At 42.8% G+C, this 24,910-nt stretch overlaps 1 protein-coding gene across 1 annotated transcript in view; it reads left to right on the top strand.

Annotated features, from left to right (window-relative positions):
• LOC145391339 (cytochrome P450 2L1-like) overlaps nucleotides 1-24,910 on the top strand; it is an 80,041-nt gene that overhangs the window by 31,521 nt on the left and 23,610 nt on the right. The window contains exons 5-6 of the mRNA XM_080265939.1: nucleotides 24,282-24,403; nucleotides 24,727-24,910. The exon at nucleotides 24,727-24,910 is cut by the window's right edge and continues 35 nt beyond it. Coding sequence (XP_080122065.1) covers nucleotides 24,282-24,403; nucleotides 24,727-24,910 — 306 coding nt within the window. The remainder of the gene's footprint in view (nucleotides 1-24,281; nucleotides 24,404-24,726) is intronic.

The raw sequence follows: 24,910 nt of genomic DNA, 5'->3' as shown, positions 1-24,910 counted from the left end.
CACTCTCCTTGCAAGTACTCCTTCCCGTCCTTCCCTTCTTCTATTACTCCATCTTATTTGGAGCTTGATTCTGGCCACCACCAAGTAGTGGTCAGGAAGTCCACTCCCCCAACCTCTATAAGCTCTTGCATCCATTACACATCTTCGCATCCTTTCACCCACACACACATAATCAACGCTTCTAAGGTGTTATAAAAGAGTGGTCCATATGTAACCCTCCTTTTTCACTCCACCAGGTGACGTCTAATTGAGTGTTGCAAGAACGGCTTAGTTGTAGGCACAATATGTTATAAGACAATACTCTATGTAACTATGGTATATAACTATATAGCTATAGGTAACAATATGTAAAACAGGTAGTTATGTCTGAGTTCTCCAGGAAGAGACAACTAAACATTCCCTTGCCTAGACGAATCAGGAATGCCAAACACTCCTGATCAGGTGCTGGAAATATGACCGACACACACACACATGCAGAAACATACGCACACATTCACCCACACATTTTAGCCCGAAGCTATAGGGAGATAAAAATCCGATATCACTTGCAGGAGAGTTAGTAGGACAGGAGACAACAAGAGTTAGACAAGGAGAGAGTGACAGGGAGTAGGAGAGAGAGTAAAGTAGGAGGAATGCAACTAGTGCAAACTGATACTAACCATAGGCTACACGGGTCACGCCAAGTTCTTAACTTTTATTCATAAAACTGTCTCACAATAAACCCATCGACCCAAGTCTGCCTATTTCATCATCCCACTTAAAATACGAAGAGGATAACGGAGCAAAGAAGGCCTACACTGACATCTACAACTTCTCACCCTTACTCTCTCCCCTAGTGCCTCTCCCATCGATGAATTAACCAGATGACCTTCTCTATAGAATTACACCCCTCGGCTAAGTCTACTTACATTGGTGGCTAGCTGTAACAACAAACCAACTATGTCCACCTACACTGGTGGCTCGTGGTAACAATGAACGAACTACGCTCACTTACACTGATGGCTAGAAGTTACATCGAACTTACTACGTCCACTTACATTGGTGGCTATCAGTAACAACGAACCAACTACGTTTACTTACATTGGTGGCTAGCAGTAAAAATGAACCAACTACAATTCACTGACATAGGTGGCTAGCGATGAAAACTGTAAACCACGACAAACTACGCCACACGAGTTTATACAACACTCATCGATATTTGTTTATACGTTCATCGATATACGCAGCAGACTACTCTCCTGAACCATTACAATGGTAAACTACTATAAACTACATTCACTGAGATTGGTGGCGAGTGGTAAATGAAACTGATAAACGTCTCAATCAACAATCAATGACCAAATTACAATCAAAACAATCTACAACTCCTCTACAAGAAACAAACTAAAAACAAACAAAAGCAAAGAAGAGCAAGAGCTGGCGGAGTATCTACACAGCTTAACTTTGTCCCTATTCGTGTCTAACCACCTCAACCACAACTCCACGATTATGAGAAATAATAGCAGTGATACATTATATCTGTCAACAACTCTACAAGCCTACAAGTTAATCTCAACAAGTACAAAAAATGAAACACAATGAATTAACACTCTCAGGCATATAAACGCGAATCACTTTCCATGTATCTTGTTAGATAAACGTACATGGACTCGAATTGCGTGAAAAAGGAAAAAAAAATCACCAAAACTTAAGTTTTCATCCAATTTGTGGCAAATTTTGGTGCCTTCTGGTGGGCCCCTCTCTCTTCCGAGGTATACACTTGGCAACATTGTAGTGCCTCCTCTGAGCCTGTGCGCAGCAATAAACCTCAGTACCTCACGAGTAGCCATGCTGTAGGGTTGTGCTGCATGTGTTGTCCCTTTTACCCCTAAAGTACTAATCTCCTCGATCGGGCTTTTTGCACAATTTCATAAAAGGACGAGCAACACCAATCATGCAACATCCACAATAAACTAGCGGCAGCTGGCTGCATCCCGTTTGTGATGCAGATGGCTTCTAACAAATCAGAACTAAGTGTTGGGCACACTGGAGGGGGGACCCATGCCTGTACCCAGGCGGAAGGGTGTGTACCTCCCACCCCCTCTCGCCACATCCCTTTACCCCAGTACCTGGTCACTACCCTACCTCCTATTGCTCTTACCACCACCACCACCCCTCCCACACCCTCCTCATGCATCTGCCCTCCTCCTATGTGGATCCTCCCCATGTCCCCCCCCCCCAAGTCATCTGGGGGAAGAGTATTTCCCCCCTACCCTCCGTCCATGGCCCTGTACTTCACACGGGCCCTACCTTTGTGTCTAGTGGTAGTGTCCTTCCATCCCTCCATACCCATACACCCACTCCTTACCACCTCCCACCACCACCTCGCACCCCCACCCCCACCACTCATCCTCTAGCACGCAGTGTCTTTACCTCTCCGGCCTCGAATATTTTGTGTATTTTTTACGCTTTATGGTGTGTGTTTTTTAATCATTACCTGTAATTTATTCGTGTCTTTGCATACAGATTTGCACACCACAATTGTTTTAACTCTCTTTATTCGAAATCCACTCAAAAAAGAAATTTGAATTTCCCTAGCTAGACTTGACAGTTCGGAGGGGAGGGGAGGGGGTAGGGGAAAGGGGGGAGGGAGGTTAGACAAGGGGATGGGAGGGAAGGGGAGGGAGGGAACTTTAGGTATGGGGAGGGGAGAGGAGGGAAGGATAATTTTTACTATTTATCGTATTTTTATTGGGGGGGTTCATGACCATTTTCCTTAGCTAGATTTGACAGCTCGGCGGGGAGGGGAAGGGGAAGGGAAAAAGGGGAGGGGAGGTTAGGCAAGGGGAGAGGAGAGGAGGGAGGGGATTGGAAGTATGGGGAGAGGAGAGGAGGGGAGGATAATTTTTACTATTTATCATATTTAATGGGAGGGGGTTTATCACAATTTTTTTTTCTAAGCACATTACAATGGTATATAACATCTATACACACACACACACACACAAAATAGATTTTGGTGATTTTTGTACGTATTTTTTTTAAGAAAGCAGGTGCGAGTGGCGTATTTTCTTCCTCCCCTGGGTCATGACAGGTGACTTTTATCAACTTTGACAGGCCAGAGCTCGGTAACTCTTGGGTCTAGGAGGGTGGGGTTTGCGTTCTCAGGTGTGTAAATTCAAGGTCTATAAATCGGGTATAAATATATTAACCTTTGAGAAAGTCGAAAAATAGGCCTGTTTTTTAATCCTGGGGATAGTCGAGGCTGGAGAACTGCGCACCCTAGGGGCTAAACACCACTAATTCTCCCCCTCTCGCCCAAGCTTAAACCCCTATGGACATAGTGATTATATATTATTTATGAGTATATTTTGAAGTGATTTTGTCGATGGAACATACATATATTACTTGAAAAGCAATGGTGTCCATTATCAGTTGTTAGACCTAAGGGCAGGACTGGTGTTCACTGTAGCTGGGTTTCGCCACTCTGCTTCCCTTAGGCCCTAATGTTGTGAATATATTTACGTATATAGTGAAGCCAACGCCTAAACTGTAATTTGTGTGAAAGATATAATGGTCAGCATTGTGAAATAATGGAACTAGCAGGAATTTTGTATGACATAGCCATAGTCTGGAATGGGGCAGGCATCACCTGTATGTCGTAGTCAAGAAGGGATTATTAGAGGTGTTTAGGGGTGGAATCAATGTGGTAGTCATGTATTTGCATATGATTTATAGTGAAGTGTACATGAAATGTGCCGTGAGTGTTTGTGAAGGGATATTTAGGGTGCGTAGCATATGTTAGCAGGACCTTAGCGGAAGGTGTGCAGGGGATATAAGGATGCAGGGCAACTACAGATGTCAGTGAAAAGATACTGAACCGTGCTCAGACGTTTATAGAGAACTAATACTTTCTGCGAAATGTAAGTTAAATGTGCCTCGAGTGTTTGTGAACAGACACGTTAAGGGTGTGTAGCGTATGTTAGCGGGACCTTAGTGGAAGGTGTCCAGGGGACATAAGGACTCCCAGGCAACTATGGACGTCAGTGAACAGGTACTGTACTGAACTGTGCTAAGACATTTGTTGATAACTTATGATTTATATGAAATGTTAGTGCTATGTGCCACGAGTTTTCATGCAGATGTAGTTAGGGTGTATTTCATGTGTTGGGGAAACCTTAGGGGAAGGAGGGCAGAATATATATATATATATATATATATATATATATATATATATATATATATATATATATATATATATATATATATTGTTACGGAACAGAGAAAGATAATGTACACTTTAAGTGAGAATACAAAAAATCACTACTGTCCCGTAAAGTTCCAGGTTCAAAACAAAAGAGTTAGGTAAAATTACAAGTTAAAGTTTAATGCTCAAACTAACAACAAAACATTCAGGACTCATAAGGATAATGTAATGGCAAAAAACAGTTTAAATATATTGTTAACTGCAATAGCCTCTATTAACACAAAATCAGCAAGAGTAAATTTATCTAAGTCAGCCCTGATAAAATGAAAACACACTGGGTAATGCTCAGTTAATGCAAGGTAAATTATTACAGATACATAATAATATTAATGATGGCTGACAATAAGAACCCTACACAAATTACAAAAAACGTTACTAGGCCTACAAATTAACGACTTACGCTACACAGTACAAGGAAAAATGCAACAACAGTTATACTCAAATTAAACAGCTGCTAGATGGTTGGAGACTTCCTGAGCACTCACAACAAGAACTGTACAGGGGAGGACAGAGATGTGAACAAAATGAGGAGTAGATCTAAGTGGCAATTAATGTAGAGACTGAGCTCATTATATAGGGGTCAGCAGAGCTTGATACAACTTGTAAGAAGGACGCGCAAATGAAGCCATGGGGACAAAGAGTTGACAATCCTAATCTGAACAACAGAAAGGACGACTTACTCTACTATAACGGTAGAAGGGGGGAACTGAGGCAGAACACGCTCGTGATTAAACATGCAGCATACTGTGCATTAAAATTACACAAAGGATGATGAAATCATAAGCTATGTAACACCTCCCCACAAAGAAAAAGAAATTTACATAGGAAATTTCTTATTACTCTAAAACAATCTGTCTAAAGTCTAGATAAGCAATCTGCAATAACATTTTCTTTCCTAGTGTTACAAAACATGAGATCTCCCTAGCACGTTCAGTCATAGGTACTTGCCAGTATCCCTTTAACAAATCAAACTTACTTATGTACCTAGCCTTTCCAATCTAGTCTATGCAATCTTCCACACGAGGGAGAGGGTAAGTGTCTGTTTTGGTTATCTGATTAACACGTTTGTAGTCAATGCAAAGCCGCTGTGACCCACCTGGCTTAGAGACCAGAGTGACAGGAGAACTCCACTCGCTCTGACAGGGCTCAATCATCTTGTGGTCCAACAGGTAGCCAAGCTCCTTCTGAATGAGAGGAACTTTCACTGGGTTCACACGGTAAGGAGGCAATTTAATTGGCTTTGCGTCTCCAACATCGACATCATGCATCAACACAGTGGTTCTTCCTGGAGTGGCACGGAACACTTGCGGGTACTCCTGCAGTAATGCCGAAAACTCCCGCCTTTCCTCGGGAGGTAGATGAGAAAGCTTAGTCTCGAGATCATTCATGATATCAGGATTCTTCCCCAAACTATCACTCAGGCCCATACTGCATGGGAGAGCTTCACTTGCAGACTCGGGTGGAACAGCTACAGTGCAGACTGGATTATTTTCGTCCCGCCTGTGATATAACTTTAGCATATTGATGTGACATAGTTGCTTGTTCTTTCTACGATCTGGTGTGGCGATGACATAGTTGACATCACTGAGTTTCTTCTCCACGAAATAAGGACCACTAAACTTGGCTTGAAGAGGTTGCCCATGAACTGGTAGCAGAATCAAAACCTGATCTCCTGGCTGAAAGTGGCGTAACCTGGACTTCTTATCATACCAAGTCTTCATCTTCTCCTGAGCAGCTCCTAAATTCTCTCTCGCCAGCTGTAAAGCAGTGGACAGCCGTTCTTTGAACTTCATCACATACTCCAGCAGGTTGACGTCATCTTCCTCCGACAGCCAGCATTCCTAGAGTAACTTAAGGGGTCCTCTTACTTCATGGCCAAACAGTAGTTCAAAAGGTGAGAAGCCCAGTGATTCATTTGGAGATTCTCTTGCGGCAAACACAACGAATGGAAGACCTTTATCCCAGTCTTTCTGATGTTCCAAACAGTATTTCTTGAGCATCAATTTGAGTGTTTGATGATATCTCTCCAACGCTCCTTGAGTCTGGGGATGGTAAGCTGAAGACGTGATCTGGGTGATGCCCAACTCTTTCAGAGACTGCTTGAAAACATTTGACATGAAATTACTTCCTCGGTCTGACTGTACCTCCTTGGGCAGACCAAACTTTGCGAAGAACCCTAGCATTTCCTTAACCACGTTCTTTGCTGAGATATTTCTAAGTGGAATGGCTTCAGGATAACGAGTAGCCATATCAATCAGGGTCAACACATAAGAAAATCCTGAAGAAGTCTTAGGAAGAGGGCCCACAATATCCACCAACACACGGGTGAATGGCGCCTCAAAAGGAGGAATGGGAACTAGAGGTGCAACCTTTTCGGTCTGATTACACTTCCCCACAACTTGACAGGTGTGACAAGACTTACAATACCAGGAAACATCCCTGAAGATACCTGGGCAGTAGAAGTGTTTCAAAATGCGTGCCACAGTCTTCCTCACTCCAAGGTGTCCTGCCAAACTGGAATCATGAGCCACTCTAATGATATCCTGCCTACAAACACGAGGGATGACAACTTGATGTACAACCTCCCATTTACAGTCGGCTGATGCTGTTGGAGGTCTCCACTTCCTCATAAGTACTCCTGACTTTACATAATAACAAGTAGAAGCACCGGCTGACTCTTCTTCACTGTAAGCAGAGTTAGCTAGACCTTTCAACTCAGGGTCATCAACCTGCAACTCAACCAACTCTTGACGAGACATATTATCAACACTACGGGGTACTGCCTCATCTGGTGAGTGGTCCAAATTAGCAAGAAAAGTGTCAGCTAGGATAACATCATCATCATCATTATCCTCTAAATCATCAGTATCTTTAGACTTAGCCCTAGTGACAGCACATGCAGGGAACACATCAGGGACACCACAATCCTGGGCCGCAGCCACTGGCTCACTAGATAACTGAGGAGCTGGACACACTTGACTTCCACTAATATCATTTCCAAGTAAGAAAGTTACACCTGACATTGGGAGTGTCTCAACCAACCCAACCATAACGGAACCATTAACAAAACCAGACTCTAAATTCACTCTGCACAGAGGGACAGAGAAGTATTTAGTCCCTACACTTTGTAAGACTACAGTTTCATCAGAGGAATTAACATTAGAGCCTAGAACACTGGTCAGCATAAGGGATTGGCAAGCACCTGTATCACGATATATTTTAACTGATTTCCTGTCATTACTGTCCAGAGGACTGACAAAACCTTCAGACAGGAAATTAGCACATGAACTCTTGAGAGTGTCACCCACGTTACTGCTCAAAAGAGGAGCTCCATCATGAGAATTTAAGTTACCCCTCAAAGCAGGTTCAGTTAACTCAGTTAAAGAATTCTGGGAACTCTCAAGAGTGGACACTAGACCAATTGACTGAATATTTAAAGACTCCTTTTTGTTCACATCATGCTGTCTCCTGAAACATTTCTCCGTAGTATGACCAAGCTTACTACAATAAGTACATTTACTTTTCTGAAATCTAGAGGTGAAGCTGGTATTTACATTCTGAGAAACATCATCTTTATTCTCTTTCCTGTTACCTGTACTCTGAGTAGAGGCAACGTACTTACTCTCAGCTTTCCCTTTTCCTCTAGAATACGAAGTATCTCTTGTGAGTGAGAACATATTCATCAGCTAAAATTGCAGCATCAGACAAATTATCTATTCTTCTCTCATCAAGATATAGGCTTACATCTTTACTAATCCACCTTTTGAAGTCCTCCAGCAAAATCATCTGCTTAAATTTACCAAAATCAGAATCCACATTCTTAGAATTTAACCACTGCTCTAACAGATCTTCTTTGATTTTTGCATACTCAACATGGGATTGCTTATCTTGCTTGTAAGTTGTCCTAAATTTTACTCTATAAGCTTCAGGAACAAGCTCATAGGCCTTAAGAATCAAGCACTTAACTACATCATAATTATCAGATTGATACTGAGGCAAAGATGCATAAGTTACTTGAGCTTTACCGGTGAGAACAGTTTGAAGGAGTACTGGCCAATACTTTTTGGGCCAATTAAAACCTGTAGCTACCCTCTCAAACAACTGAAAATACTTTGTTAAATCAGATTCATTAAAAGGAGGGACAAGTTTAACATTTTTAGCCACATCAAAATCATCAGAGCTAGATGATCCAGTTCCACCTTGTTTCATGCGATACTCATGGTCTGCCTGAATCCTAGCAAGTTCAACTTGTGCCTGTATCTGTGCCTCCTGAATACGAGCCTGAGACTCCGTCTCCTTAGCATTTGCCTGAAATTCAGCCTCCTGAATACGAGCCTGAGACTCAGCCTCCTTAGCACGTGCTTGAAATTCAGCCTCCTTAACACGAGACTCCGCCTCCTTAGCCTGAGCCTCCTGCAGGGCTAGCTGTAACTTAGCTAATTCAATCTGCGTTTGCTCATTTGGAGGAGTTACATTAAACAAGCTTTCATTAATCATGTCAATAATTTGATCTTTAGAATGATGAGAGCGAACAGCAATTCCCAATTGTTGAGCAACAAGCTTAAGTTCATTCTTTGTTCTGTTTTCTACATGACACACTGTTTGCACATTTGACAAAAAATCTTTGGCTTCATCAAGCATAGTAATAGAAGACATCATGAATAAATCACAGTCACAAAATATCAAGCAATATCCTTATGATAATAGCCTGAATATCCTGATATGAGGTCGCCAAATTTATGTTACGGAACAGAGAAAGATAATGCACACTTTAAGTGAGAATACTAAAAATTACTACTGTCCCATAAAGTTCCAGGTTCAAAACAAAAGAGTTAGGTAAAATTACAAGTTAAAGTTTAATGCTCAAACTAACAACAAAACATTCAGGACTCATAAGGATAATGTAATGGCAAAAAACAGGTTAAATATATTATTAACTGCAATAGCCTCTATTAACACAAAATCAGGAAGAGTAAATTTATCTAAGTCAGCCCTGATAAAATGAAAATACACTGGGTAATGCTCAGTTAATGCAAGGTAAATTATTACAAATACAAAATAATATTAATGATGGCTGACAATAAGAACCCTACACAAATTACAAAAAACGTTACTAGGCCTACAAATTAACGACTTACGCTACACAGTACAAGGAAAAATGCAACAACAGTTATATTCAAATTACACAGCTGCTAGATGGTTGGAGACTTCCTGAGCACTCACAACAATAACTGTACAGGGGAGGACAGAGATGTGAACAAAATGAGGAGTAGATCTAAGTGGCAATTAATGTAGAAACTGAGCTCATTATATAGGGGCCAGCAGAGCTTGATACAACTTGTAAGAAGGACGCGCAAATGAAGCCATGGGGACAAAGAGTTGACAATCCTACTCTGAACAACAGGAAGGACGACTTACTCTACTATAACGGTAGAAGGGGGGAACTGAGGAAGAACACGCTCGTGATCAAACATGCAGCATACTGTGCGTTAAAATTACACAAAGGATGATGAAATCATAAGCTATGTAACAATATATATATATATATATATATATATACAGTCAGCGCACATTGACATGTCGAAACAAAAACAAAACTCGCGCTGCCTAAATAAAATCATTATAACAACCAAACTACAGCTCATATTGCAACTAACTCTTACTTGAACACTCACCATCTATCTCTTTACTTGTTGATGGGATAATCTCTGCGTCTTCGCACTTCCACAAGATGGTCTGGGCTACTATCAGCGAGTTTCATGTGAGTAGTGGGAGGAATGCTACTCCACGCGCGACGAAGGGCAACCTCCAATTTCGCCACGGTGGATGTGTCTTCACCTCTTAATTTTTCTTTCACAATAGCCCAGAGGTTCTCAATTGGTGAAATATCAGGACTACTGTTTGGCCAATCAGGAATACACTCAACTTCACTTGTGCAGAGCCACTGTTTTATGGCTTTGGCGGTGTGACAAGGAGCCCCATCCTCCTGCAGCACTTCAGCGCCAGTAGCTGCAAAGCATTCAGCCAAATTATTGTCTAGGAGCCGAAGATATGAGTCTCCGTTGACAGTCTGGCCTTTAGAGAGAATTATAAGGTCGGCTGCTCCTCCGTAAGAGAAAGCCCCCCACACCATAATAAAGGCAGGATGCTTGACAGTCTTTCTCGTGAACTTCGGGTTACAGGGATCAGAATTTCTTCCACGCCACACCTTCTGCCCCTTCGACTCACTAACGCAGAACGTGGATTCATCTGACCACAGAACACATCTCTAGTCATCCAAAATCCATAAGGAATATTTCTTTGCAAAAGCAACTCCATTTTTACGATGAATATCGGTAACGAAAGGCTTTTTCCTGGCTGTCAAATTCCTATAACAAAGTTTCTTTCGTATGGTGCTCTGAATAGTTCATACACTCACGTCCTGAAGCAGAATAGGGTTTTGTTCTTTAAGCTGTCTGGCAGTAAAGGTTGGTTTGTCATCCATCTGACGCCTGATAACTTTTAGGCTGCGCTTGCTGAGCTTGGGTGTCCTTCCTCCACCATGTTTGTGGGAAGGTACCTTCCCTTCTCCAGAGGCCTTGAAATTTGTCACCAATCGGTGCACTGTACGTTCATTAACACCAGTTTGTTCCCTTATTTGACGGCTATTCAAACCAATTTTATGACACTCAATAACTCTTACAATGTTGTCCTGACTTGTATATGGTTTAGACATCGCTTACAAGCCACACTGCCAGCTTAAACACTTAGCGCACGAAGGAAACGGGAGTCAATCCTGGGAGACAATCAACAGTAACATCCAACAAAAATGAGCGTAAATGCAACTGACCGTTATGTCACTCAGTGGGGGGGTATGGGCCGAGTAGTAACGTAAATTGCCAAGTAGTCATATTTCCCCAGCGATTTTCTTAACTGGCCGCACATTGACTGATATCATTTCAGGAAATTTACGTTGCCGCGCTCCCTCCCGGACACGTCAATGTGCGCTGACGGTATATATATACAGTATATATATATATATATATATATATATATATATATATACAGTATATATCTGTCTATTTATCTATCTATCTATATATACATATATATAGATAGATAGATAGATAGATAGATATTAAGATGTATATAGGTAGATAGATATTCAGTGAATCCTCGAAATACGAAAACTCGATGTACAAATTTCTATCTCTATCTATCTATTGCCAGACGCCTCAATCCCGTTTGGGGTGGCCACAAACAAATCGCCTCCAAGTCGCCCTGTCCCCCATCATCTCACTGCCCTGCTCCCAACTCACACCCCTCTCTCTCATATACCTCTCCACCCCATCCCTCCATCTCATCCTCGGCCTCCCCCTCCCTCTTCCCACATCCACCTCACTCACATACACTCTCTTCGTCAGTCTTTCACCCTCCATCCTCTCCACATGGCCAACCCACCTCAGTGTGTTCCTCACAACACTTCCTATCACATCCACATCCACACCACAATGCTCCTTTATATCCTCATTCGTCAACCTGTCTCTCCATGTGACTCCACAGGCTCCTCTTAAATAACTCATTTCCACTGCTCTCACTCTTGACTTGTGTTCTTCCAACAACGTCCAATCTTCACTTCCGTACGTTAGAGTTGGTATCACAATACTGTCATGTAGTAACTTTTTCACTTCCATGCTCACTTCTCTGTTTCTTATCATTGCTTTCAAAGAACCAGCAACCTTTCTTCCCTGCTGTACCCTTTCATGCACTTCACCCTCCAAACCTCCATCCTTACTCATCACACTACCCAAGTACTTAAACGTACTCACATTTTCCAATTCCTTACCATCCAACCTCGCTGTACATTCACTGACTTCACCTCTCTCAAAGACCATCACTTTACTCTTCCCTACATTTACCTTTAGATTCCGTTTCTTATACACTCTCCCAAACTCATCCACCAACCCTTGCAGCTCCCCTTCGTCTTCACTCAACAACACAGTATCATCTGCAAACAACAGTACAGGGAGTTTCCAAATACTATCCTCTCTCACCAGGTCCACTCCAACATCCACTACCCTACCTTGTACCTCTTTTATTACCCCATCCATGTAAAGATTGAACAACCATGGAGACATGACACATCCCTGTTTCTACTGAACTTTCAAAGAGAAAAATTCGCTTAGTTCACCATTCACACGCACTGCAGCTTTCGCACCATCGTACATACTCTTCACAGCATTCAACAACATCCCATCTACTCCATATATTATTAACACTTTCCACAATCCTTGTCTATCCACCCTGTCATATGCTTTCTCCAAATCCATGAAAGCCGCATACAACTTCTTTCCCTTCTCTAGATACTTCTCCACTAAAGATCTAAGAATGAATATCTGATCTACACAACCTCTTCCCTTCCTAAAGCCTCCCTGTTCTTCTCCAACTAATTTCTCTGTTCTTTCTCTAACTCTGTCAATAAATATCCTACCATACACTTTTCCTATTATACTAAGAACACAAATGCCCCTATGATTACCACACACTTCTTTTTCCCCTTTTCCTTTGTACAAGGGAATAATTATACCTGACTTCCAATCCTCCAGGACTCTACCTTCCTCCCAGGTCAATCTGCACATCTTCCACATCCATTCTACTACTATCTCTCCCCCATACTTCAGCATTTCACCACACACTCCATCAATTCCTGGGGCTTTCCCCGATTTAACTTTCTTCATTGCTTCCACAACTTCTATCCTACTGATTTCTTCCTGTCTTCTCACCTCCCTCCTTCTCCCATCCATTCCCCAGCCACTTATACTCGCATTACTTCTATCCTCTATGTTCAACAATTCCTGACAGTGATCTCTCCATCTGCTCATTTTTTCTCCCTTCTCTACTAGCAATCTACCATCTACGAATTTCTGATGATATGAAAACGATGATTGTAGGACAAATTCCACAGTACAAAAGTACCTGTCTCGATGGTACGAAAAGCGATACAAGAGGAAATATGAAAAATTCAAAATGGGTACCATGCTCGCTTGTGGCAAGAAAACAAACTAACCCCTCTCTGGTAAACACATTTTTGCGTGCTTCTCAGTCGAGTCACGTCCGTCCTCTCCTCTCAGCTTCGCTGTATGTTATGCAGTTTTTCACTGTTCTTCCTTGTTTCATATTTTCGCCATTCCTCCCAAGCACCCTGCATAATCTCCAGCATCCACAGAACCAGCTGCCAAGAAGAAACAGCACCATATGTTGACTCTGGAGAGGAAATTGGACCATGAACAGCTTCAGAAATACCTGCACCAGCTGAGGAAGTACCAGAGGAGCAGTAAGGTCCCACCATGTGACTTAGCACCATATCAACACCACGAATCTGCACTCGCAGCACAGGTCTATATTTAAGTGGACAGTGTACTAATACTACAGTTATTAACCCATTGAGATTCCAATGACTGTTGTTGGCATCATTTCAAATCGAACCTCAGAGATTCTGATGACGATTTTAATCGTCATTTTAAGACACTTTTGTAAAACATTCAGCATAAATTGCATTTATGTGTCATGACAAAGAAACTCGGGCATCATGTAGTGGAATGGTTGCTTTGTGCGTGGCGGGCAGTGCGCATGTAGTATGACGCATGGCTTTGTCTCAGGGCAGAGAACAAAGGCAGTTGTGCTGTAGGTGTCGTGATGGTTGGAGGTCACGTAATTGCCTTGCACTTTTCCAAGCCGTATCTCCGTTATTCCTGGATATTTTTTTCCCCTTTGTTCTGAGTTTGTGTACAAGGCCTTAGTGAACGTATTCACTATCCCCAGGTGTGTAAGAGCGTTGTTTTCTAAGGGCAAGGCCCCCTAGAAACAAAGAGGTGAACGACCTGAGCAAGCAGATACCAGTTGGATGGCGCCTAACCGCGTCTATATATCCCAGCTTAGTGAATTACAAAAGCATTCACTGACCCCTAGCAAGTATCAGAAGGTGCTAGACTGTTTTTCAAGTGATGCAGAAGAAAGTGATGATAGTGGTGATGAATATGTGATGCAGGAGAGTGATAAAAGAAGTGACAGTGAGGACGATGTTGCCTCCAGCAGAGGCATAGCGACACGTCCCCGAGGTAGAGGAGGACAAGCAGCCTCTATCCTTCCTTCAACCTCTTCTTCTACCTCTGACTCAACCACTGCTACAACCTCTGATTTTCGTGAGGAAAAGGAGGAGGGATGGACCATGGACCCAGAGCCCCCCCACCTGCTTGACTTTACCACGTCGCCAGGCATGACAGTTCCAGTGCTGCAGACTCCCCTAGGGTTTATTCAGCTTTTCATAACACATGAACTCCTGCAGTATTTGATGGAGGAGACGTATGAGTATGCTAAGTATTGCAGAGACGTCCTTCATCAAGGATCAACGTACAAGTGGCTGGGGTGCAACGTTATTGATATTGCACATTACCTGGGTATAAGAATTTTGATGGGAGTGCTGAAATTGCCCCAAGTACGCATGTATTGGTCAAATAATAGCGTTTACTATATAGCAGGGTGTGCGCAGACTATGTCTTTCAACCGATTCAAACAAATATCCAAATACTTCCATGCCTACAATAGACTTGCAATACTAGAAAACAACACAGACAGACTGATTCTAGTGCGCCCAATAATGAAGTACTTGCAGAAGCTGTGCCAAAACCTGTATGTGCCTGAACAGAATCTCTCTTTGGATGAAGGGATGCTTCCATTCAAGGGGAAACTGTCAATAAAAGTGTACAACCGAAAAAAGGCTGATAAATATGGAATCAAGATATATATTTATTGTGAAGCTGACACAGGTTATGTGCTTGATTTTATTGTTTATCCGGGGGAAAGTGCTACCCTTTGTGAAGTTGTGTTTTCCCTGTTGGAACGCCATTTGGGAAAAGGGTACCATGTCTTTATGGACAACTACTACAACTCTGTGCAACTGACAGAAGAGTTGTATGAACACGGTGTTCACACCAGTGCCACTCTTTGACTGGTAAGGAGAGCGCCAGAGGCACTGAGGCAATTGGGGAAGAAGAATCCACCACGAAATACCCTGCACTGCCGTAGGAAGGGTAACAATTTCGTCATCTGCTGGATGGATACAAGGTTGGTGACCCTTATTTCCAACCTGCAAGGCGTGGAAACGGAGGAGTATCTCCATAGGAAGAGAGTCAAGAGGCATGGAAAGACAGAGTTGCAGGTCACTGCAGTGCAAAGCCGTCTTGCCATCAAAGTATGTCAACTTCATGCATGGGGTGGACCACTTTGATCAAATGATCAAATATTACTGCTTCACAAGGAAGACACTCAAATGGTCAAAGAAAATGTTGATGTACCTACTGCAAATTACATTGCAGAATGCATTTGTGCTCTACCCCAAGTACTCTGCAGACCCCAAACCATTATCACTGTTACAGTTTCATGAGGTGGCAGTACTATACAATCCTGAAAAATGGCCATCTGGAGACTATGAAATCCCACATGCTAGACCTCTTGGTATTCCTTTGGCTGGCACTTCTGCAGACAGTCCTATTCCTGGCACTTCAGGTGCCACACCTGCCAGCAGACCCTCTTCAAGTGGGACACCAGGCACGTCTGTTGCCACACCTGCTGTATACTAGTGGCACACCTGCAGCACCTGTAGCTGGCACCCCTGAGGAAGAGGTAGAAGATCCCACACCACCAGCAGCGAAGCCCAGGTTCTATGATCCTCCACAGCATCTTACCCCGGGTCCTGTACACGTCCCGGAGAAGTTCCAGGATTTTGGGGGGCAAAAGAAGCGGTGCCGTGTCTGCTATATGAAAAAGACACAGAAAGACACTAGCTACTGTTGTGCAACCTGCAAAGTGCCTCTTTGCATCACTCGCAACTGTTTTAGGATCTACCACATGAAGCAGAAGTACTGGAGCACCTCTCCTCAGAAATCTTCCCGAGGGCATAGAGGGCGTAGGTAGAGCCGCCCTCATTGCCTCCTCCTCCTGAACACCATCTTTCAAGTGCAAGAGTCCTCACACAACAGGGGTTGACGAGGCAAACATCAAGAGTGGGGACCAGGGTGAGTAATCATCAACATACTGAATATGTGCCATTTTGACATTATATTCTTTGCTATCATTCTTTGAATAGTCTACTAAAAACAACTATTCAGCCTTCAAAATAACAGCACATCAAGCATTCTATAGTGAAAAATGTATTTACACAGAGCAATCACAGAAAAAAATATGTGGCCGAGAATCATATAATTGTGCATCTTTTTCCTTTCCCTTTACTGTGCAATAAAATTAATAAATAACCAGAATCTATATAGCACTGTAAAGGCATTTTATTGTACTTTCGCGTGGTTTAAACTAGGTTTATATATCTTTATTATATTTTTATTGCTGAATATTTTTCTATGACAAGATATAAAGTTTTTGGTTTTCATCTAACTTCACCTCGTCATTTTAACTTTTCATTTTCTCTGTTTTCTTTCTCTGAACATACTGTGATTAACTACAACTATTCCTCTTTAAAATAACACCACAATCAGCTTTTACCCATCAAATAGCTTGAAAATTACCCCAAAACCAACATACTGTCATGAAAAGTGTATTTCCACAGAGAGATCAAAGAAAATTATCGCGGTGCGAAGTCGAGGGTCAGGATGAGAGCAGCTGACCCTAGCACAGACATAATCTGCCCGGCCCCAAAACCTGAAAGGGTTAATTGTATGTTTTATTTTTTTATGTCTATGCAATAGTATAGTACTATATATGTGTACTGCATACTTCTAAATAGGAGGGGTAAAGTTTAAGTGGAGGGTCCAATGGGGTCCTGGAATGCATCCCCCCCTTTATATGTATATTTCATTGGGGAAAATCGTTCTGATATACGAAATTTCGGATTACGAAAGTTTTTTTTGGCCCCTATCCTCTTCGTATTTCGAGGACTCACTGTGCAGTATATGGTACACACCCACTGACAACAGTGGACAGGTACTGTACTGTGCTGAGACATTTGTTGATATGATTTATATGAAATGTTAGTACAATGTGCCACGACTGTTCGTGGAGATAGAGCTAGGGTGTATATCATGTGTTGAGGGAACCTTAGGGGATGGAGGGCAGAAAAAAAAAATATATGTATATATGGCACACACCCACGGACGCCAGTGGACAGGTATTACACAGCGCTAAGACACTGGAAAGTTATCATTTATATGAAGTGTTTGTAATCTGTGCACTGATTGGTTGTATGGAAAGATATCACATCACTTGTGCAGTGCTACTCTCAATGGAAGGTGTTGTGTCACAGTGAATAATATACCTTGTTTTTCAGCAAAGAACCTAAGCTCAGACTGAACTTTATCTCAGTGCTTGGCACAATGGAGAAGAAATGGTTGTCTTCTGGGTAGTGGCAGAAAGTTTTGTTTGAGAAGGAAACCAAGAGCTAGGAGGAGGAGGTGCTGAGCGATGCTTCAAGTGGGGAGAAGGACTGGGATGACGTCCCGTGCTGTTCTGGTCACGAGGCTTTGCCCTGACCCCTACCACCATGGAAGCAGACACCACCACCAGCGGTGGGACCCGCAGCCCTGCCCTTGCCTATGCCTGGACCACTAGCTCCAGCAGCCGTCGCGGTCTCTCCACCTCTAGTCTCCAGTTCTCCCTTGGCCAAGCCCATGTAACCAGTTGCAGGGCCATGTTATGTGACATTTGCACCGCACCTCTGTAGTGTCTGCAGTGCAGCTGGTGCATGATGCAACAGTGTCATCGTCCCCTGCCCTATCGGCGAGGGCACTGTCTCCGGCAGCATTCATCCTCCCCCAACGCGTTGCAGCAGCAAGAGCCAGCTTAGTTGTCTTCCTTGTCGGAGCCATCACCACCTCGACGAGGCCACCAAAATCCGCGGCCTAGCTACGGAGGGTGGCCAAGGGGCAGCTGAGGAGGCTGAAGGGTGTTGGTAGGCCAACCCACTGCTACTACTGCAGGAGGTGTTGCCGCAAAGGATCCAGGGTGGAGCAGTGGCCCATTCACACCACGGAATGGGCCCTTCACAGGATCCCCAGGAATGAAAGTCGATCTGCCAACAATGCCCCTGCAGTTCTTCCAGCTTTTCTTCACCCAGGAATTGTTAACATATTCCACCCACAAAACCATGTATGTATCATTCCTGGGGACTGTGTTGGACGCCTGGTTCATCTGCAATGAAGAGGAGTGGGCCAGTTTCCTGGGGTTATACTTCTTCATGGGGATCGTCATTATACTGACCATCAGGCACTACTGGAGAAGTCCCCTGCTCCACAACTACCCACTTTTCTGGCGAGTGATGAGTGGGAGATGTTTCAGGGCCATCCTGAAACACTTCCACGCCTTCAACTCACTTGCCATACCCCAGGACAATGACGATCAGCTCATCAGAGGTCACACTGTGAAGGAATCCGTCCTTCAGCGGTTGCAAGACACCTACCTACCCAAGGAGCACCTCAGCCTCAACGAGGTATACCTGGGGCAAAAGAAGACTCTGGAAAACACCGTTTGTTGCCTCAAAGAACTGCTGAAGGACCAGGGATACAGTGTTTACATGGACAACTATTATAACTCTGTATCCCTGTGCAAACAACTCTTCAGTGCAGGAACCTATGTGTGTGGGCCCCAAAGCCTGGCAAGAGGAGCACCGAAGCAGCTGCAGGACATCGCCAGGGCTTAGAGCCTGCCAGAGGGGGGCATGGCAGCAAGGCACAAGGACAATGTAATGGTGTTGCTGTGAAAGGACAAATGCATTGTTAACATGGTCTCCACCTTCCACAGCACAAGCACCATCCCAAAGCAGGTTCGAGGGAAGTCAGGGATTCTGACTGGAGGACAATCTATGTCCAGAAGACTGTGGACAAACCCGTCATGGTGGAGGACAGCAACCAGTACATGGGTGGGGTGGACCACTTCAACCAGATGGTCCAGTATTACCCTATCCAGTGGCGGACCGTGAAGTGAACCAAGAAGATCATGTTTTACTTCATTCAGATGGCCATCTTCAGTGCCTTCACCTTATACAAGAAGTGCTCACGTGGGTCAGTTAGTCTGCTGGACTTTCTGGAGGAGATAATCCAGAAGCTCCTTCACTTCGATGAAGCAGAGTGGCCCCCATCAGGGCGAGTCATCCACCATGCCCCTGACCTTCCAACACGACGGCCAGCAGGACCCCCAGCACTTGCGGCACCTGCAGCAGCACCAGCACAGGTGCCAACACCACCATCTCCTGGACCAGCACCAGCACATGTGCCAACACCACCATCTCCCGGAGCAGCACCAGCACAGGTGCCAACGCCACCATCTCCAGAAGCAGCACCAGCACATGTGCCAACACCACCATCTCCTGGACCAGCACCAGCACATGTGCCAACACCACCATCTCCAGGAGCAGCACCAGCACAGGTGCCAACGCCACCATCGCCTGCAGGAGAAGCATGGGTGCTGAGACCACCATCTCCAGCAGTTCCTGGTCCGTCGGGAGATTTGTATATTGATCTATTTCAATACTTCTATATTTTTCACACAAATAAGCATTGTTTTCTACATATTACACCTATTAAAGAAAGTAGAGTTTCAGTATCAGTAACTAGGAAAAAGACTAGTGGTCATGTCCAGTTTCTTAGAGCACTAAAAAAAAAAATCCTTGGAGATTTTACATGTATATTTTGAATAAAACAAAATAAAACCTCCCTCCAGCGAGCAAAAATATGTAGGCGTGGGTGAGGCAGGAAAAACTGACAGTGCACTTGAAGGTACTGTATGTTGTTCTCCTTTGTCCAGGTAATAGTCACGTTGATGTTTTGACAACAAAATGAGGAAGCATATAAAAATAAACATCTCTACATGACAAAAGAATAAAGAAAAACAGACTTTGGGAACATATACTTCAGGTAAAGGTGGGGAAGTGTGTTTTTTTCTCACTTGCAGTAAAACTATGCATCGCTCAGAGGAGTATTCTACCTTTGTCATCCATTTACTCGAAAGGTATTGGACGTACTGATTTTCTGTAAAAATCATGATAAAGATCAGTGAATTCTATGTACATGTATCACCAAAATACAAGTCTCTGGGAACATAATTTTTAGGTAAAGCCAGGGGAAGAGAGTGTTTTTTTTTTTTTCTCGCTTTGCAGTAAAACCATGCAGTGCTCAGAGAAGTATTCTACCTTTGTCATCCATCTACTCAAAAGGTATCGGACGTTTCGATTTCCTGTAAGATCCATGATAAGGATCAATGAATTCTACGTATGTACCGGACATAACAATGTAATATCTCTGATGAGAAGTCGTTGTTACGTAGGCGGGAATATAACGGTTATTGTGCGCTCATGACGAAAGTGCAGCATGGCCTTGGGTACCCAGTAGTTTTTTTGCGATTTACTTGGAAACTATGAGGCGCATGAAAAATCTGTGGATACCCTGAGAAAGCCATGAAATTTTACACAAGATTATAAAACAAAAACATAACCTGTGCAAGAAAACTTTTGCGGTAGAATTCCCTGAACAAAAATAAGTCTTTGGTAAAAAATGGCTTTTAGTTTTTTGCAATATTCTCGATAACTAGAAAACGTATCACAATCCCACAAAGCTCATTAGAAAGCTGATGAAATTCTCTTTCAAAACATCTAATAACAATGTTCTGTATGATGGAAAACATTCGAACTAGGATCTTGAGAATCTAGATTGATGTTCCGAAATGTGTATTCACACTGGCCAAATGTACTTTTACTCGTTTTTTTTTTTTTTTTTTTTTAATCAGCTAGAACAAACATCAGCGAATATGATGATGTAGGTTTCATGGCAAAATACATATGTTTGGGTTGCGAAAATAAGGCGAGAATACATGTTTTCAGCGGCGCGAAGGGGGGCTGGTGGGGAGAGGGGTGGAATAAAACCATGTGCTGGAAAACTTAATAAAGACTTACCGTGCGCAAGTGGGTTAAGAAGAAGCGAACACGGAAAGTAAGAAAGAAGGAAGCGCATCTGTACTGTGCCAATAGTGTTGACCCAGCATGCTCATGTAGCATCAACACATGTCTCCCTCCTTGAACCTCCTCCACCCTCCACCACTACCTCCACCTTCTCCAACACTACCATCACCACCATCTCCACCACAACTACCAGAGTGTGGCAGCGGCTTAGCAGTGTCATCATTTGCTAAGAGCATCATAACACATCAATTAGTCCAAGGGCCTGACAACACCAGTCTGCCATCCTGCACCTGCCTGCCTGGCTGCCAGCCTGTCTGCCTACACCGCAGTGATGACACCGAGTGCTGATGCAGTCATACCAGGGCGCTGACCTACCTCCATGTAACCCTACCAACACCCTTCAACCAGTATCACTATCATCATCACCCCACAGTTAATATCAGAGAGTCGAACATTTACTGTATTAGTTTAATAGTACTACTTCATTTACGTACAACCTTACGTATGTACACAGTGATAGACAAATATATCCTGACATAAACATATAATACATACATATGAAAATCTAGTAAAACCAGAGAATCAAAAAATAAGTACACATGTATCCTTCATATTACAGTGACAAGGAAACTCATGCAAAAATGCCTGACACAAATGGAGCTAGCAACAGAATGCTGTACTCAACAATACACTTAAATATTTACAACCAGTACCTAAAGATGAAACATATCAAGTTGACTTCACAACCTTTGGAGGACTATAGTGTCAAGTGATGTGTGAACCTAGGTGAATACTGTACATATTGTAAATGTTGTATACAGGTATATAATTTTACATAAAATTACAAAATATGAGGTTATGTATAATATCACTTAGATAAATAAACTGTGCAACATAACTAAGCCATTACACCTATGGTGTGTCAAATAAACTGTGCAACATAACTAAGCCATTACACCTATGGTGTCTCAAATACTCTGTGCAACATAACTAAGCCATTACACCTATGGTGTCTCAAATACTCTGTGCAACATAACTAAGCCATTACACCTATGGTGTCTCAAATACTCTGTGCAACATAACTAAGCCATTACACCTATGGTGTCTCAAATAAACCAGTAAATCAAATATGCCTGATTCATAATATGACTGTATTGCTATTACTGTATAAAGTGTATACATATGTGTCAGTTATATAGCTACAATGACCACACTTGTGATTCCTGCAGTTATGTTACAGTTGCAACAATTATGTAACTACAAACGCTTGCATTATTGCAATTATGTTACAGTTGCTATAGTTATGTAACTACAAACGCTTGCATTACTGCAATTATGTTACAGTTGCTACAGTTATATAACTACATATGGTTGCATTACTGCAATTATACGTTACAGTTGCTACAATTATGAAACTACAAGCGATAGAATTACTACAATTCTGTTACAGTTGCTAAATTTATGTAACTACAAACGTTATCATTACTGCATTTATGTTACAATTGCCACATTAATGTAACTACATTTAGTTACAACCATATTATGTAACAGTTGCGTTTACACAATGCAACTACAGTTGCATTAACAAGATGTAACTACAGTTTTATGGCCATCACAGTTATGTAACAGTTGCATTAATGAGATGTAACTACAATTTTATGGCCACCACAATTATGTAACAGTTGCATTAACACAATGTTATGTTACAGACACACTTGCATAACACTTACATTTACACAATGTAACTGCAAGTTTGTTAGCACGATGTAACTGCAATTATGATACATTTCCTTCAGTTATGTAACTTTTACAATGTTATGGGTTTCACTTAATTAACTTGCAAATTGATTGTAATATGTATATGATATGCATTAATATGTGATGACAATATTTACTGTCGTTGGTACGACAGTGGGAGTGACACAGCAATATGTAGGCACAATATAACACAATACTATATGTAACTACGGTACGTAACGGTATAGTTATAGGTAACAATGTGTAAAACAGGTAGTTATGTCTGATTTCTTCAGAAATGGACAACTATACATCCCCTTGCCTAGACTAATCAAGAATGTCAAACACTTTTGATCATGTGCCGGAAATATGACCGACACACACACATGCACATGTATGCCCACACACTTAACCGGAAGCTAGAGAGAGATATAAGTCCGATATCACATGCAGGAGAGTTAGTAGGACAGGAGAGAACAAGATTAGACAAGGAGAGAAGGACAGGGAGTAGGAAATTGAGAGTAAAGTAGGAGGACTACAACTAGCACAAACTATTACTAACCATAGGCTACACGGGTCACGCCAAGGTCTTAACTTTTATTCATATACAGTAACTGTCTTACAATTAGCCCATCAACCCAGTCTGCCTATTTCATCATCTCACTTAAAATACAAAGAGGGTACCGGAACAGAGAAAGGCCTATACTGACATCTACTATGCCTCACCCTTACTCTCTCCTAGTGGCCCTCCCATTGACGAATCAACCAGATAACCTTCTCTATAGACTTAAACCCCTCAGGTACGTCCGCTTACACAGTCAGCACTGTCAGCGTCTACCCCCCTGTCATGTATCCTTTTCTTGTCCCGCGGCCACACCCACGCCCTCACTCACAACACATAAGACACAGTCATGCAAAGGTTTTATGAAGCGCTATTTCTGGACCACGCTGTACAATTTCAGACCTTTTATCAATTCTGTAGATGATTACTTTGCTATGTATGTGAGAGAAGGTGTTAAGAGAAATATATTTTGAGATGGTTTGGCCATGTGGAGAGGGTAGAGAATGAGAGAACGACCAGAAGAGTGTATGTGAGGTGAAGTGGAAAGAGAGAGGGAGACCAAGGAAGAGGTGGAGGGAGGGACAGAGCGAAGAGATGAATGACAGATGGGGTGCAAGCTGGAGGGAGGGCAGGCACTTGGCAGAGAACTGCGTTACATATAGGTGAATTGTTTGTTGCCAGCCCTTACAGGATTAATTCGCCTGACAAGAGATAGACAGATAGATAGACAAACAGACAGATATATAAATAGACAGAGGGATGGATAGATTACTGTGTGACTCGTAACTACCATGTTACAGGTGGCGGATTGGATGCGTAACCAGCGTCTTCCTCTGTAATTACGACACGGTGAAAACTGCCATGAAGAGGCCGGAACTCTCAGACAGGCCCAACTTCTTCACTTACTCTCTGTTTGGCCAAGGTTCCACGATAGGTAAGGATTGATAGACAGAGCAACAGATAGATATATATGGGAATTGTCTATGGTGGGTAAGAATGGATGAATAGATACTTATTTAAACAGACGTCCACGAGAGTAACCAGAAAATTACACTTGGGACTCCATAATTTAATACTATAGCGTGGTTCATTAATACGGTAAAGGAGATGAAGGAAAGACAGGGAATTAGAAACTATAGTGAGACTGAACGTTAATACTCTTTGACTATATGCAGCTCAGGCCATTATACTGAAGAAGGGAATGTATCTCTCTCCTAACACCTTTTCTAAATATTTCCACCCCAGGCTTGGTATTCAGCAACGGGCACCCGTGGCAAAGGAACCGCCGCTTCACCCTCCGTCAGCTGCGGGACCTCGGCATGGGCAAGACGGCACTGGAGGAAGCGATGCAGGACGAGGCAAGGCAGCTTGTACAGGACTTCAAGAAATACACAGGGAAGGACCAGCCACTGCCTCTGTCCCTGGGTGT

This window comes from Coenobita brevimanus, chromosome 18 (assembly GCF_032717465.1).
Source record: "Coenobita brevimanus isolate Jiangsu-jjx chromosome 18, ASM3271746v2, whole genome shotgun sequence".
NCBI classification, from domain to species: Eukaryota; Metazoa; Arthropoda; class Malacostraca; order Decapoda; family Coenobitidae; genus Coenobita; species Coenobita brevimanus.
Note: the sequence above shows the minus strand (reverse complement) of the source record. Positions and strands in the feature narration are given on the sequence as shown.